This window comes from Chrysemys picta, chromosome 3 (genome assembly GCF_011386835.1).
Source record: "Chrysemys picta bellii isolate R12L10 chromosome 3, ASM1138683v2, whole genome shotgun sequence".
NCBI classification, from domain to species: domain Eukaryota; kingdom Metazoa; phylum Chordata; order Testudines; family Emydidae; genus Chrysemys; species Chrysemys picta.
In genome coordinates, this window is record NC_088793.1 from 4,575,735 (window position 1) to 4,592,461 (window position 16,727).

General features: G+C 51.2%; 1 protein-coding gene, 1 long non-coding RNA gene and 1 pseudogene across 2 annotated transcripts in view; 2 read left to right on the forward strand and 1 right to left on the reverse strand.

Annotated features, from left to right (window-relative positions):
- The window catches only part of SELENOI (selenoprotein I), a 68,662-nt gene extending 63,645 nt beyond the window's left edge, over positions 1-5,017 (reverse strand). Inside the window, exon 1 of the mRNA XM_008172960.4 lies at positions 4,808-5,017. Coding sequence (XP_008171182.3) covers positions 4,808-4,864 — 57 coding nt within the window. The 5' untranslated portion in view covers positions 4,865-5,017. The remainder of the gene's footprint in view (positions 1-4,807) is intronic.
- Positions 3,618-10,041, forward strand: LOC135982121 (uncharacterized). The gene is made up of 3 exons (XR_010599303.1): positions 3,618-3,702; positions 6,169-6,270; positions 8,947-10,041. It is a non-coding gene; the product is annotated as an uncharacterized LOC135982121 (long non-coding RNA).
- Positions 10,042-15,896: 5,855 nt separating this feature from the next.
- Positions 15,897-16,727, forward strand: part of LOC135982122 (interferon-induced very large GTPase 1-like) — a 12,010-nt pseudogene continuing 11,179 nt past the window's right edge.

Consider the following 16,727-nt stretch of genomic DNA (forward strand, 5'->3'; position numbering starts at 1 on the left):
CTTCCTATAGCAGATTCACATACAAGATCAATTAAGCAAAAGGATGCAGCCTAAGATATGGCTCTCTCTGCATCGGTGGTTTTGATCAGGCCAACGTTTCTAATTAGGTCTCAGAAGGAAATTATAACCGTGCCATGCTTTCAATCCAGACCCTGTGTCTAATCTTTAAAGACTTTGTTGGACTAAAGCCTCTCTTCTGGTGAGCCACCTCACAGTTTCACACCACAAGACAATTGTGCTTGACAGGAATACTGCTGCAGATGAATCTGCTTAGAGAGAAGCTCTGCAGCAATCCTTTGACTGCATCTCCTAACCAGACCACACCAGAATGAGACCAGGTCTGTTTATTTTCAAAGCATGAAGCAAGATACACCCCCCCAAACCCCTTTTTCTCCACCCTTCTCCAGCAATAAGGTTTAAAGAACAGCTATCATTTCTCATGGGGGAGGGGGAGGAATGAGAAGCAGAACATGGAGGAATCTAAGTAACACCTGCTGCAGCAAGGAAAGAAGAATATGCTCCCTTATGGGCAAATTCAGTGTTACTGTATGCAACACCCAGATAACATCATAATAAATTAGAAATGCTTAAGATAGACTAATGTCTCCTTGCCCAGATCTCAGTATTACCTTCCTGTTTATAACAGATCCTCAATGGGAGGATAGTACTGAATCTCCATATGGCAACTGGGAGATACCGGAAAAATCACCACTTCCTGATGCATAATATCTAATTCTGCCTGCAACATCTGTACATGCAGAACTTCCTGCTTATTTCTGTTAGCATTCATCTAGTGCCTGAGCAGAAGATCACAGATCAGGAATCTGCAAGCTCTTCGCATGCTGGAGGTTTGGAGTCACAGAGACTAGCATCCAGGAGGACTTTGCATCTTTACAAAGCAACTAAAACCAAGGTACCTGTGTTAAAAGACAACAGAATGAGGCTTTCACATAACTAACAGTGGGACTTTGAATCTTAGGATGCCTTATTCACAGCACCATTTTGTTTGTCTCAAGAATAAGGAAAGAGGGGACTGTGGAAGGAGAATGAATAGAAAGCTACTTGTCATTGATAATCCCGAGAGAAAAGCAAGCTAAAGATGGAGATATTTTATGACCCAATAGTTGTTCTGCTATAAAAAGCCACCCCTTACTTTTAAGAACCAACTTTTGCTTTTAACTTATTAAAAATCACACCCCAAAATCATAGGAGTGAACTCCTCAGTATGCTTTTATTTTTGAGCCTGCCAGCTACCGGCATTCCCTGCCTAGGTACTTATATGGCCCCCATCACTGCAATAGCCAAGTAGCTCCCACAAGTAAAAAGTGACAATATTTCTCACTTCCTTCTTTGCTGACAAGATGGCGGCTTGGGTCGTTTTTTTCCTCTACTGGACAGAGCACTGGATTAGAACTCAGATGACCCAGGTTCAATTTACAGCTCTGCCACTTCTTTGCTGGGAGCCCTTGAAGCACAGGGAAGGAATTGACATGCGCAATTTCCCTATCTGTAAAATGGGAACAATGATACCAACCGCCTTTGTAAAGTGCTTTGTGGCCTATGGATGAAAAACATGCATTATACAAGAGGTAGGCATTACTGTAACTAAGTAGTGAATACGTTATTTCAGAAAGGGCTGGATTTCCTTCAAGCCTCCCCTACACCAAGACTTGAAGTAGTAATTTGTTTGTGTTTTCTCACCTATTCACCCAATTTGGAGTACACATTGAGACCACTTCTTAGCCTGCACCCATTGTACACTTCCCTAAAATATTGGAGGGAACCAGACTAAGTACCTCATGGCAGAACTCTGGTCTACAATCACTGTGAAGCACCAAGTACACTTATTGTTAAACTGTACAACAATGCTTATTGTTAAACCGTTTGCTGGCAAGCTTGTGTACCACTGGAGAATCGTACCTACACAACTATTCTCCTTTCAATGGCAGAAAGTTTTAAACAGCAGAATAGATCCTTCAAGATAGTGCTTTGGATGCTGGAGGCCATAAATGGGTGTGCTTGAGCAGACCACATGTTATATCCTTCAGATTTTTCAGGTTTCTTTGCCATCTTTAATAATGCATGGCTGCATTTTACAGAATTTTACATGCAGCAAAATTAGCATTGGGCTTGTACATGACCTTGAACAAGAACCCTTTACTTTGGATTCCAGACTTCCATCCTTCCAGTAGCAGAAATAATTTGCACACCAACACGTGTCAGAGTATGGGATGCTGAGATACACATGCAGAATCAGAAGCTAGAAAGAAGATAAAAAAAAGTAGGCCACATTTCTCCTGTCACCTCCACTCAAATTTACTGTGATTAGAGGAACCCCGCTTGACTGGTATTAATCACGAGGTTTTAACTCTTGAAGGTACTCAGATACGATGGTGATAAGTGCTGTATAAAAAAACCTAAATGGGATACAATACCGTTCTAGTGCCCGAGACCAGACAGCAAAACTAAGGGTACGTCCAGACTACCCACTGGATCGGCGGGTAGCGATCGATCTATCGGGGATCGATCTATCGCGTCTCATCTAGATGCGATAGATCGATCCCCGAACGCGCTCCCATTGACTCCGGAGCTCCACCAGGGCGAGCGGTGGTAGCGGAGTCGACAGGGGAGCCGCGGCCGTCGATCCGGTACCGTGAGGACGGGAGATAAGTCGAAATAAGATACGTCGACTTCAGCTACGCTATTCCCATAGCTGAAGTTGCATATCTTACCCACCCCCCCCAAGTGTAGACCAGGCCTAAGTAGAAGGTGAAGTTAACCTGTCTAGTTTCACTACTGATGCGGGGGGGGGGGGGGGGGGGATTAATATCAATTATAAAAAAAATAAATCAAATTTTTATAGTTATGTTGATCGGAGTGAAATTTTATTAGTGCCACAGATAAAGAAAATATTATTTTAATATAATGACTCTTATGTCAAGTGTCCCTAGAACATTATAAAAGGGACCATGAGTTTTGGTACAACGTCTGCTTCTGTATACTGAAATTTGGATACCCCCCAAAAGTCTACTCATGTTTACAATGATTTCCTTAAATACGTTTCATCGATGTACATTTACTCATTGCTCCCACACGTTTCATCTACATCAGAGGATCAGCTTCTGTATAAGAACATCCATCAGTTTTTGCAAGATAAACAGCAACGTGCACCCATGTATTTAACATGGTTGAATCCATAAGGTATTCGCAGCTCAATACAGCTCTAGTCCCACAACTCCCATTAACATCAAGGTGACTCATGTGACTCAGACCCCATGCAGCAAGCTGACAGCACACTCCTACTGCGGAAAGCCACAAGCCCAGTCAACAACAACATTGCAACACAAAACAGTCCTACTGCGGAAAGCCACAAACCCAGTTAACAACAACCTTGCCACACAAACAGGCAGGTGTCTACACCCACTGTATTCAGAACACACTGCGAAGCCCCAATCCTGTGTCATCACTAGCTTGACTCAGTCATGTTACAAAAGCTGCTGCTGCCCAACCCAGTCTGATTGGCCAGAGAAGGATTTTCTCAGCCTGAGAAACGATTGCATAGACAGTGAGGGTCGGGCAGCAAACGCTTTTTTAGAAAACACACCCATTTCAAATGAGCAAAGCAGCCGCAACCACAAGAAAGGTCAAAGTTTCCCCTGGGGACTCCATTATACCTGAATCACCCATTGAACGTTAGACATGGTACGAGCTCTGGGGGGGAGACAAAGGAAACGGTTCCGGATATTGAACTTGGCCGGCTTTAGGCAGTGGGATGTGACTCCGGATCAGAGCCAGCCCGTGCAGTCGGCGGGCTCGGGCAAGAACCAGCACCCCCGAGGGTGGGCTCACGGGGGGAATCTACCCCCAGGGCAGCCCTTGAGCAAGAGACGGTGCCAGGGCGCGAAGGGGGAAACGCAGCACGAGGCGCAGCCCCCCCCCCCGACAGCCGCACACCCCCTCCCCCGGCGCGGGGAAGATGGAGAATTGCACCTCCCCCCCCGCCCCCAGCGGGCTCCAGCCCCGGCAGGTGGGATCCGCGCCCGGGGCCGTCCTGCCAGCCCGGATCCCCGGCCGGAGCCGGGCGGGGAAGGCGCAAGCCAAGCGCCTGGAGCGGGCATCCGGCCCGGGCAGGCGGGGCAGCGGCGAGGGGGAGCCCGGGGCGGGGCCGCCACCCCCCACACACACACCGCGCGCGTCACGGCGCCCCGGGGGGGGGGGGGGGGGCAGCGGGGCACGTCCGCGGGGGGGGCCGCCGCCTGAGGCGCATTGCCTCGGGAAATGCCCCCCCCCGCCCTCCGGCGCTCCCCCCAGGGACCTCCCCCGCCCATCACCCCCCGGGGCTCCCCCCACAGAACCCCCCCCCCCGAGCCCACACGGACCCCCCCCGCCCATCACCCCCCGGGCTCCCCACACGGACCCCCCCCCGCCCATCACCCCCCGGGGCTCCCCACACGGACCCCCCCCCCGCCCATCACCCCCGGGGCTCCCCACACAGAACACCCCCCCCCCGAGCCCACACGGACCCCCCCCGTGGCACCCCCCACAGAACCCCTCCCGCCCTCCGGCGCTCCCCGCCCATCACCTCCCAGGAGCGCACACGGACCCCCCCGCCCATCACCCCCCGGGGCTCCCCACACAGACACCCCCCCCCGAGCCCACACGGACCCCCCCCCCCCCGTGGCACCCCCCACAGAACCCCCCCCGCCCTCCGGCGCTCCCCGCCCATCACCTCCCAGGAGCGCACACGGACCCCCCGGCCCATCACCCCCCGGGGCTCCCCACACAGACACCCCCAGCCCGCAGGCACCTTGTACTTGTCGAAGCCGGCCAGCTGCTCGGGGGTCACGTACTCGTAGCCGGCCATGGCGGCGGCGGCGGGGCGGGCGAGGAAGCGGCCGGTCTGACAGCAGCAGCCGCGAGGGGACTGGCGGCGCGGAGCAGACTTGACTTGGACCCCACCGGCTGCCGTAGCCGCCTCCCGAATCACGCTCACGCCCTCCCCTGGCTCGGCATCAGCCCACCCGGCGTGCCTGCTGACGTCACCGCGTCGGCCCTCCCGCTGCCGCCATCTTGGGATAGGCTGGGGCAAGCACTGCCTGTGATCACGTGGTACCTCCCAGCCAGGCAGCAGATGGCCCTGAGGCTGGGTCACCCTGGGGCTGCCCCCTGCAGGGGGAGAGGGGAGCCCCTTGGTGCAAGGGGGCCAATAGGGGCAGAATCCCAGGCACCCTAGTGAAAGGGTGGTAGGGGTCCCCTGTGGCCAGGCCAGCCTGCTGGGTGCCAGGCACTGGTGGAGCAGGGCCCGGCCCATTGCTGTAGCCCCCGGGGGCTGGAGGGGCCGGGACCCTGCTGGGCTGCAGGTGCTGCACTCACACAGGATGGTCTGTCCTTGTAGGCTGCAGCCTCAGAGGTGCCGTGGCCACCACCGGGAGCCAGCTGGGCCTAGAGACCCTACAGATAAATCCTTGAGGAGAAGTAGCCGTTTGTAAATAGGGGGTTGTAAAACTACACAGGTAGCGGTGACAATGCCACTTTACTGCATCTGAGGCTGGAAGGCCTGGGTGTGGGACTGGGCACTGCAGGTCCACGGTAGTAACAAAATCCCCACTCGTCGTAAGGCTGGGGAGAACCATGCTTCCAGGTCTCCAGGCCTTTGCAGGAGGCTCTGATGCATGCTGTCCTCCACGCTCCCTCTGTGTGCTTTGGTGCTCAGACCCACTATGGCCCTCACCATGCAGCCATAAACCTAGCCTTGGATTCCCCTTCTGTAAAGGAGTTGCTGACTGGTGTAGAGGCAGTACACCATCACCCCACAATCCCTGGTGGAGACAGCTTGGCCAAGGAAACAAGGGTGTGTCTGTGTGCTCTGGTGAAATGACCTGTCGGGGTTGTTGGCAGCCGGCACAATGGAAAGCAGTCTTCAGTTCAAAGGATCTAACACTGCAAGTTGCTGTTATTCATCACTCAGTGTTCTACATTGTTCAAAAATAGACAATGATCGTTACCTTTGGTAACAAGGTGGATGCACCAGGCATTCTCCGAGGCTGTATCGGATAGCAAGTCCTAGGGGCTAAGAGGAAGACTAATGAGATAATAGGGTTTTTCACTTATAAGTCACCCGTGCAAATCTAACCCAGGTTGATAGTAATTAAAACTTTTTCTCATCAGGCGGCTGGCTAATGGCTTATATTGGGATGTCTCAAGCCAATGCTCAGAGTGTAGGTGTCTGTAACACAGCCATTGGATGCTGACCCCCACCACATGACAAAGGTATTAACTGTTTGTAACCCTGACCCATGTGTTGTGCTCTCTGGAGTGGCTCACAACTGTGAGTGCCTCTTTCAGGTTCCTCTGTCAGAAAACAGGCCAGACGGCCCAAACTGGATAGATTTCACCAAGCCCATGACAAATGTGAACTCCTGGATCACTGTAATAGTCTCACCATGGAATCACAGACAGTCCCCTCAGACTCTCCAGCCTATCTTGCCATCCAGACAAACTGGACTGTGTAATAAAAGGTAACTCAAACCAAAAATCACACCACATCAGGTTGCTGCTAGTCCCAAGAGACTAGTCACATACCCCAGATTAATTGCTACTAATCAGATCTTCCATGAAAGACAACAGTGGCAGCCAATTCTCTAGTAAACTAACTAAAAGTTTATTAGTTAAAAAAAGAAAAAGAAATTAGAGTTATTGAGAGGTTAAAGCAGGTAAAATATATTAACAGGTGAGTCACCGTTTTTAATTCCAAATGGTGGCAGAGATGTAATAAACTGCCAGTTTTCCAAAAATCTTTTCAGGGAACCCAGGTACTCTCTGGGGATCTCCACTTTGCATCTGGTACACTTCTCTGTCAGAGTCCAAAACAATCCAGAGATAAAAGATCTTTCCTTGTATCCATATTTAAAGCTTCTTCTGACAGGAAACAAGCTGACAGGGTCTCTATCCACCTGAGCTTTTCCTTTGGCGAGGGAGAGGGAGGAAGGAATGTGGAGTCTTTTGACATCCTATCACCACACAACCCTGAGCACTAAAGTTCTTCGTTTGCATTTCACAAGCAAATGTAGTTTGAGGGGCCTTTTACATACAGGGTGTACATATGTCAATGTTTGCTGTTACGTTACAACAGGAACAGTTAGTGAAAACAATACAAATAACATTCCACTAGTTTTCATGAAGTTTAAACATCTTGCTTTGATCTATGCTAATACGGTTTAAATGCCAAACACACTCATACAATTAACAATTGCTTTGATCTATACTGATAGACAAGTGAACTGACCTGGCTGTGACCTGAGCTGGCATCTAGTCTGTCAGATCACACCATGTCAGATGACTGGGGCCAGGAAAGTGAAAATCAGTCTCTTACCAGGTCTCCTGGGTACCACCCCTTTATTAGTCTCCACAGCACAAATTCCATCATTGTCACTGTTTACAGTCACAGGAGAGGCCAATGATTCAACAGGCGATGGACTTCTGAGAAATGGAAACTGAGTTTTCCCAACAGCTAGCCCACAACTGGGGAGCTTGCCTTTAGGTTACATCAGAACGACCATGGACTTCAGCACCTCCATGACGAAACGTACAACACGTCTTCAGCTTAGCTTCCCCATAGAGACCACACACAAAACACCCCTACCAAAAACAATCACTCCAGTCAGAGCAGGGAGTCCTGCATTTAGAATGTGGAAGGAACTCAGATACTGCGGTGATGCCCTCGCCGTACTTACCTAGATACATGAAACAGACTGACACTGCATTCCCCTCTAAAACAGAGCTCAGGCATTGATATGATACGGGGGGAGCATGGACTACCATTGCTTTTATTTGACCAGCTCAGTGGGTGAATTGCTGATTTCAGTCTCCCATGCTGCCAGTGCAGCTCCTTTCACCAGCTGTACATTCACACACACAAACTTTTAGCATGTCAGGGCCCAAGAACGCAGTTTAATGTGGCCTCAGTTCAGTGCTGGCCGGATTCTCCTCTCACCGAGGCTGGTTTTACACTGCGTTGATTTTAGTGACATTACTCCTGATTTACCGCAGGGTAACTGAGAGGAGAGTCAAGCCCTGAATATATGAATATACTACAGAAAACTAACAAACCTCCCGCCAGCAGCTGCTCAGATCTCAAAATGGTCAACCTGCCCCAAAACGGCTGTACCAACAGCCTCAGATGAGCACAGTCTTACTATTTTCTTTGTTTTTAAGTTAACTTCGCATTAGTTGATTTGGTTTTACGAAAAGAACAGGAGTACTTGTGGCACCTTAGAGACTCACAAATTTATTAGAGCATAAGCTTTCGTGGGCTACAGCCCACTTCTTCGGTTACATTTTGTTTTCTCTTGGGTTTTAGAACTATCACTTTAATCAATTGTAGCTGAATACTTCATCTAGAGAAGGGTGAGATGAAGAAGGAAAGAATCTCACCTAATGACATGTGTCTCTGATCAATACAAATAACAGTCTCTCTCTCTTTATTCCTGTCTCCACATCCCTGTCTCTTTCTACGGCCTTGTCATTGTCCCTACTAAAGTCTCCTCCGCAGCTTCAGCCATATGGAACAACCTCATCCGTTCTCCAGGCTAAATCCTCACCTAGTGGAAATCAGCATAGCTCAATGGAGCTACTCAGAATTAAACTAGATGAGGGTCTGGCCCTATATACTCATTCAAAATGCACCTGAAAATGTCCCTTTTCTCCCTCGCCTGCTGTTCTGTTTAATTTACATACCCCTCTCCTATTGAAATGAGGACCAGATTGACTGTGTAAATCAAACTCAGCGGAGTTACTCTGGATTTATACCTGTCCAAAGGAGCCTGATTCTCCTCCCGCTCATGCTGTTTTACATCAGTGTAACTTTACTTCAGCGGACTTGCTCCTGATTTACACCTGGGTACCCGATCACCTCTCGTTACAGAACGTTTTCCCGTTTTCTTGTAGAACCTGCTTACCCTGGTAAGTGGCCCGTGAACCTCATTAACAAAAGGCAACTGCCTGAAGAAGAACGTGAAAGCTTGTCTCGTTCGCCAGCCGAAGCTGGCCCAATAGAAGACAATACCTCACCCACCTTGTCTCTCTAAACGGCAATTAGACATTTTTGGGAAAAGGCTGAAGATGAAATAAAATATTGCACTGCTTATTCCATGGACATGCAGCTCTACGGCTCCTTCCCCGTGGGCTGGGACAGGACCAATTCCCTGCCTGGTCAATGTCTGGCAGAGACGGGGACCTGGCTGGAAACCCGCTGGCATCGGCTCAGATAAAAGGGAAGCAATGCTGCTTGGCAAGAGGAAGCAGTTTGAGGAACTGGCAAAGCCTGTGTCTGCTCTGTCGGCTGAGGGCCCTGGCCTATCTATTGTCAAAGTAGCCTGAGGCCTTGGGTTTCTCCTGGGCTTTTCTCTGCTCTGGACTCCCACGCAGTGGCAGTGGCCAGAGGCTCTCTTCATTTTTTGCTGACCGTTCCTCTCAGATTCAGACCTGACCGTGATCATCTGGACCGTTGTGACCTCTAGTCTAGATCACTGCAATGTGCTGTCCCTAGGGCTAATGCCCAAGGCCACTTTCAAGCTTCAGCTAGTGGGTAATAGGGCCTTTTGAGTAGGACAGACAGCCCAGCGTGCTGCTCTCTGCTCTGCCTGCCAGCTCACTTCCAGCTGAAATTACTAACGATAAAGCTCCAATTGCTTCCCACGTGCCGAGCAGCCGTAGCTCCAGCTGAAGTCAAAAGGATCCAGAAGTGAAAACCAGACAGCAAGTTGGCTAGGCCCCGGTTAGCTCAGCTCAGCTCTCTCCCTATCCCCTGCCTCAGCACGTGTGCTCGGAAGACGGGCTTTGGTTCTCTGTCCTAGGGATGACGTTGGGGGGAGGAGAGGGCAGGGCATTCTCCGGGTCAGGGCTTGCCCCTCCTAAATTCAATCCCGGCAGCTATTCCTGAGCCCAAACCTGGCCACTTTCAGAGCGAGGGGTAAGACAAGTCTGTCTCTTTGCTCCGGCTTCCCAATCAAACCAGGGCCTTGCGATCCCCTGAATTTAACCCACCTGCTGAAATTCACCAGCTCAGCCCTTCTCTGGGAGGCTGGGCTCAGCGAGTACATGATCCCTGTTTTGAGGAAGGTGATTTCTGACATCTTTGTAACGCATTTCACCTTCGTTTGATTCCCCCCCCGCCCTTCTAATCTTTACTTGGCAGGACCCTGGCCAAATTCTGCTTTCAGTTACACCGGAGTAATTCTGGATTAACTCCATTGACTTTAGAGGAGTTGCTTCAGATTTAGATCCTGTCTATACTGCACCTATTAACTGTGATTTTGTAACCAGTTAGGGCAGTAGCCAGTTACTGTTGGTTGTGTGATTCTGTTATTGGTCACACACAGCTTTTTTGTCATTGCATCCACACTTAACATGCTGCCTAACCTTGTTCGTATCAGTGCATGCTGGGAAAATCTGGGCAGCTCTCCTCAACAGAACTATCCTCACTAGAGAACAGAGTGGCTGAAGGATATGCAGAAAGGGCAGCACCAGTAGCCCATGGGGCAATGCATTCTGGGATAGCCCAGCTCACAGAGAACTGGGAAGAAGACAGATTGGCCAGATCGGTTGGGGGTAGGGAGAGGGTCCTGTCCGCAACAGCGTCACAGCCGAGTTATAGTGACACAGCCATAGGCAAGTGTGAAACGCTTTAGCTGCCATGGCTACTAACCCTGTTTTCACCAGGTGTTGGTTGTGGAGACACAAACCATGTTGAGAGCCAATCAGTCCATGAAATGGTTACAAACTTGGTTCACAGTTGTCATGTGGCCAGGGCCTTGCACTGAGGTCACGGAGATCAGAATCCCTCCCCCTTTTCCATCAGCTCTGAACTCAACTCCTATTCAACACCTGGTTCAGCACCACTTAACTGCTGAGCATTGGCTGAATGCATCCCAATGATGTGGAATTGTTTGTGCTTATTCTCTGCAGACTAAGGAACCGTCCGTACTGATCCCGGCCTCTATTTAGTCACGTCTCTAAAACCACCCATTATTTTCATCACTGGAGCATCCAGGCACTTCAGCGTGATTAAAAACTACACTCATAAATAATACATACGGTTACCCCTGGGAGCAGCCTGGAGCCCATCCCTGCAGCAGTAGAGAGCTCTGCTGCCAAGCAAAATCCTCCCCCACAGGTTTGTGCAGCTGCAAAAGGGCCAAACTGGGCATCTCTACACAAAGAGCCCTTGTGCAGCGGGTCTCAGTGGGGAGCTAGGGGAATGGCAGCCTCTCCCCAGGGCATCACTGCCCATTAACGGAGATAAAAGCCGGGGGATCCATGTGGCGATGGGAGTCACTGGCCAAATCCACCTCCCACCCCTGTCCTTCCCTTTCCACTGCTGCGGACTGACCCAGGAGAAAGCACTGCTTTGGGGAACGCATGGGGGACAGAGACCACCACTTGCTGGCGTAGCCCACCCTCACCATCCTGCCCCATCCCAGTCCTTCTGCTTCCACACAGCAGGACACGGAGCTCAACCAATGTGCCCTGCCCTGAAGTCTGCCAGACGGGGGTTCTGGGGAATTTTGCACTGTGTCCCTGGCAGAATGCCACTGCTATGTCTTATAATGCTGTCAAGCCTTTTGGGCTAATGTGGTTGTGGCCCGGTGGGCCTGTCCGCCAACGTGGGGACAGAGCAGTCAGCCACCCCCAGCTCTGTTTTAATCCCTTCCACTGGGACTCAGCCAACCATTACCTGCTGCTTGGCTGGATCACCTGGTTCCCGACACCTGCTGGGCTTCTATGTGGGTCAGGGCTTGCTGCTCCCGGGCTCTGCAGGCCTTTAAAGGGGCAGACCCCCCTGCTCCAGAGAGAGGAGAGAGAGAGAGAGAGAGAGAGAGAGAGAGAGAGAGAGAGAGAGAGAGTGTGTGTGTGTGTGTGTGTGTGTGTGTGTGTGTGTGTGTGTGTGTGTGTGTGTGTGTGTGTGTGTGTGTGTGAGAGAGAGAGAGAGAGAGAGAGAGAGAGAGAGAGGGAGGGAGGGAGGGAGGGGGGATAGCTCAGTGGTTTGAGCATTGGCCTGCTAAACCCAGGGTTGTGAGTTTGATCCTTGAGGGGGCCATTTAGGGAGCTGGGGCAAAAATCTGTCCGGGGATTGGTCTTGCTTTGAGCAGCGGGTTGGCCCAATAACCTCCTGAGATCCCTTCCAACCCTGCTCTTCTATGATGCAAACTGCAAGTGCCACAGTTTCCATTATTGGTTGTGCAGCACTGACCCTGTACTAGGTGTTGTACAGAATAAAGACAAGTCCCCATTATACTGGTTTCTAGTTCAGTAGCATTTACAGTCTCTGATCAAGCTCAAGGCCCTGTTGTGTTAGGTGCTGTACAGACAGAGAAGAAAGCAAGTTCCCTGCCCCAAAGAGCTTGCATTTGAAAGACACAGAGAAGCCAGGACCCACTGGAGCTGCACCAAGAAGGACATAAGGTGGAGGGTTTGGGTTTGGTGATTGTTCACCCCCCTACTTGTGGACATTGCAGGAGAAGTGAGTCTTTGGAAAGAGCTTTCAAGAGAAACCCAGGTCAAATGCACACTAAGAGCTGACATCATTCTCAAGCAGCGGGCTCCCTCTGTACTAGCAATCAAGCGTGGTTTTTTAAACTGCAGCTTAGTGAGGTCCTGCAACAGAGTCTTTGTGCCTTCAGTAACGTATTTACCAACAGCTGCCCAGGGAATTCCAACTCCACAGACTACAGGAGCGCAGCAGCAAAGGATGATGTAAGTTATCTGTGTGGGCCCCCTGGTGGCAGCACCCCGCTCGACTCCTCATAAAATCTGAGAACATTGATGGCAAAAAAATAAAAGCCCAGATTTTCAAACTGTGGGGCCTAAAGTTAAGTGCATAAATTTAGATTAAGGCACCTAAATAAATTACCTGATTTCAAGTGATCAGTACCCAATAGCTGCCACTAATTTCAGTGTATGTACCCACCCACACAAACATACACACTATATATATATTATAAAACAGAGACACTCAGTCATACAATCAGTGGGGAAATTGGTCTGGAAGAAGTCATTATTATCACCCAGTCATACCATTTCCACCATCTACTCCCTCCTGTATTGTTTTTCAGACAGCGAGTTCATTCCCTTTCTTAGACAAACACTACAAGTAAAAGGAGCAATAGCCAGTGTGTGACTGGGTGCCCTGTGGCTCACACACAACCCATTCTGGGGACAGTACGTGTCACGATAATGAACTGTGGCAATACCGTCGGCTGGGCACAGATACCTACAAAGCCCCGCCGAAGGCCCGGTTTGAGGCATTCCGAAAGGAACTGAACCAGGTTTAATAGCCACTTTGGCTGTAACTGGAATCTTTTGCTAGAACCATGTGATGAGTGGAACGCTTCGCTGCAGAGACAAAGGCCCAAAGCCTGCCTCCCCTGAGTTCAGTGAGAGCTTTTGGTTTCAATGGAACGAGGATTTTGCCCAGTACAATGTACAGTAAAAGCTGTGTTCTCCAGCACTTTTCCAACCGGAAATCGCTATAAACTGGGATTTCTGATCTTCACTGAAAGTCCGGTTTATAGTCCGGTTGGTGCGGGGCCAGCAGACTCCCTACCTGGCTCTGCATGGCTACCCGGAAGCAGCAATATGTCCCTGATGCTCCTAGGTGAAGGGGCAGCGGGCAGTTTTGCATGCTGCCGCTGCCTTGCCCCGCCCTGAGCGCTGGCTCCGCAGCTCCCATTGGCCGGGAAGCATGGCCAATGGGAGCTGCGGGGGCGGTGCCTGTGGTTGGAGGCAGCGTGCAGAGCCGCCTGGCCACGCCTCCACCTAGGAGCAGCAGGGACATGTTGCCCCTTGCAGGGACCCACCCGAGGTGAGTGCTGCCCCGATCCGGCTCCCTGCACCCCTTCCCATGCCCCAACCCCCAGCCCTGAGCCCCCTCCCACACCCAAAAATACCCTCCCAGAGCCCATGTCCCGCACCCCGTTCTGTACCCCAACCCCCAGCCCTGAGCCCTCTCCTGCACCCAAACTCCCTCCCTCTTAGTTAACCGGAATGTTTTATTTACTGGCAGCCCCCATTCCTTCAATATGCCAGATAACGAAGCTGTTACCGTATAGTCTTTGTATTACTGTCCTCTCAGTGGCTGGAGCGAGGTTCCCCCAGGGATACAGGAGGGTTCTTTGGCTGGGTCTCAGACCTATTGTCTACCTTTGTCTTGGACTCTGAGGGCCAAAGGCATCGCTAAGATCCTAGTAGCCCGTTGGTGTCAGTGGAGTAGTTACACCAGGAGTGTGTGTGGATGCCTTGTGCACATGCACTGGATGCAGATCAATGCAAGTTGCACTAATTCCATACCATTTACACCTGGTTTCTGACCAGCAGCCACCCAACCTGTAACCTCCCCCACCATTTATATCCTTGCTGGGTCTGGCCCAGACACGTCCATTGACCCCAGGCTGCATTTGGCCCAAGAGCTACATGGGAAGCAAATTTAGGAGCTTTAGCAAAGCATGGAAAAGCACCTGCAGCCCCAGCGGGTTTCATGTCCCCTCTGTCCCGGAGGGCAGGTTTGGAAGCAGTCGATACAGAGAAGGGAAGTGTAGGTGGGGAGGGGCCGGGGAGAAGATGGAATAACGTGTCCCTGATAATCCGCTGCTGCCAATAAACTCGTCAAACTCAAGGTCTGTTTGCAAATAACTCCTGGAGAGCAAAATGGCTGCGGCTGTGAGGTCAGAGGTTTAGTCTGCGTGAAATTCACCCTGGGCAGCGTGCAGGCTCATGGCCTGGACCCCACGAGCTCTCCACTTCCATCTGTCTTCCTCCTGGGCTGCGTCAGCACCCCCCAGCAGCTCTAGAACCCCATCAGGGTGGTAACCAATGGCTGAAGGGAAAAGCCCCCCAGCTCTGGGAGGGGGAGAGCCATGGATGAAAGGGCATCTCTATAAATGCCAGCCGGCTAATTAATGCCCAGGGTAGAGCTGCCCCTCTGCGGTGAGAGGGGAGAATGGCTTTGTTAGCAGAAGCAGCTTTTGCTCTGACTTGAGTCTTTGCCAGGCAAACGGAAGGTGGGAAAGTTTGGTTCAGAGCTGGCTCGTCTCTCGTGCTAAGGTGAGCCCTCCCGCCACTGCCTTTGTATCCGAGAGACGCGCTTCCAGTCGAAATACGCCATGTTCACGGACGCTGTAGATTGCACAGTGAGACACTGCAATGTCAGACTGTGCCAAGCATAAACATGCAGGTGCGGGTTTAACTCGGCACCCAACATGTATCCTGGATTTTTCTATAGTGGCTGCATCTTGTGCTCTAGAATCCAAGTTCCAATTCAAAACAAAATTAAGTCTCTAACTCACATGGTTGCAACCTCTTCACCCCCACACCTCAAAAAACAACAACAACAAACAACCCACCTCCCAAAATAAAATCCACCCCCTTTAAAAGTGACCCAATGTAACCAGTGCAGAATGTCTCCTGGAGCATTCAGACAGCTTGAAACTGTATCTCCGGCAGACATGAACTGCTACATTTAGCTGAATGACATGTTGACTCTGAAACCTAATGACAACATTGTAAATGTCTATGGGGAGGGATAGCTCAGTGGTTTAAGTATTGGCCCAGTAAACCCAGGCTTGTGAGTTCAATCCTTGTGGAGGGCCATTTAGGTATCTGGGCAAAAATTGGTCCTGCTAGTGAAAGCAGAGGACTTAACTCCATGACCTTTCAAGGTCCTTTCCAGTTCTATGAGATAGGTATATATACGTACTACATTGTTGATGATTTTTGCTGATCAAAGCAGGTAAGAAAGAAACCGGATGAACCTATTATGAAGATCTCCACAGTCTACAGCAAGTGGCATCTCATTTCGGCATTCTGTGTGGATGGGCTTAGGAGCGAACTGTAGCCCCATCTAAGCTAACCCCCTACCGAAATCTCCAGCACTGAATTGTCTGTGTTTGAACTGAGTTGCACGCAGGCTTGCGGGGAAACAGTGGACTCCCTACAGGAAATCTCAGCCCTTATGGAGAATACCTGTGATTTCTAGGAAAGCAGAAGCCAGCTGAGATTGCAAGCAAGTCCAGGCGGAGTGAAAGTGAAAGTGAAAGTGAACAAGCTGCCGGGGACCGGAGGAGGCAGCTACAAGGCATTGGGGAAAGAGGGTGCAGTCTCCTAATGCAGGTATTTCCCCCTGGGGCGGGGGGAGGGTCTCATGCCCGTGCCTAGGGGGCTCTCGTTTGCCCCCTGCTCTCCTGTATTCTCTGCTGGGCTAATGGACGCTGGGGGGATCCCGGGGCCTTTCTGCGGCAGTTCAGGCCCGAGAACAAGGCTAGTCAGAGGAATGAAGAAATCGGTGCTCCCAGGAGCTCAGCGGAGCACAGGCAGGCCGGGGCCCCGGCGCAGGCTCGGGGACGGGGACGATGCTGGGGCAGGCTGGGAGGGGGAGGAGGAGGGGGCGGGCAGGTTCAGGAGCAGACTTGGGGGGGGGGATATTAAAGTGTTGGGAAAAGGTGCCAGGGCCGGGCTGACTGGGCTCAGGTCTGTATCATTTTTGGTGATGCCCAGAACGGGTCCAAGTCTGCCCCCCCCCCACCTGCCTAAGGCTCTGGCAGGAGATTGGGGTGCAGGAGGGGGTCTGGAGTGCAGGCTCTGGGAGGAAGTTTGGGTGCTGGGTGCAGGCTCTGGGCTGGGCTGGGGGTTGGGGGTGCAGGCTCTGGGAGGGAGTTTTGGGTGCTTGGTGCGGG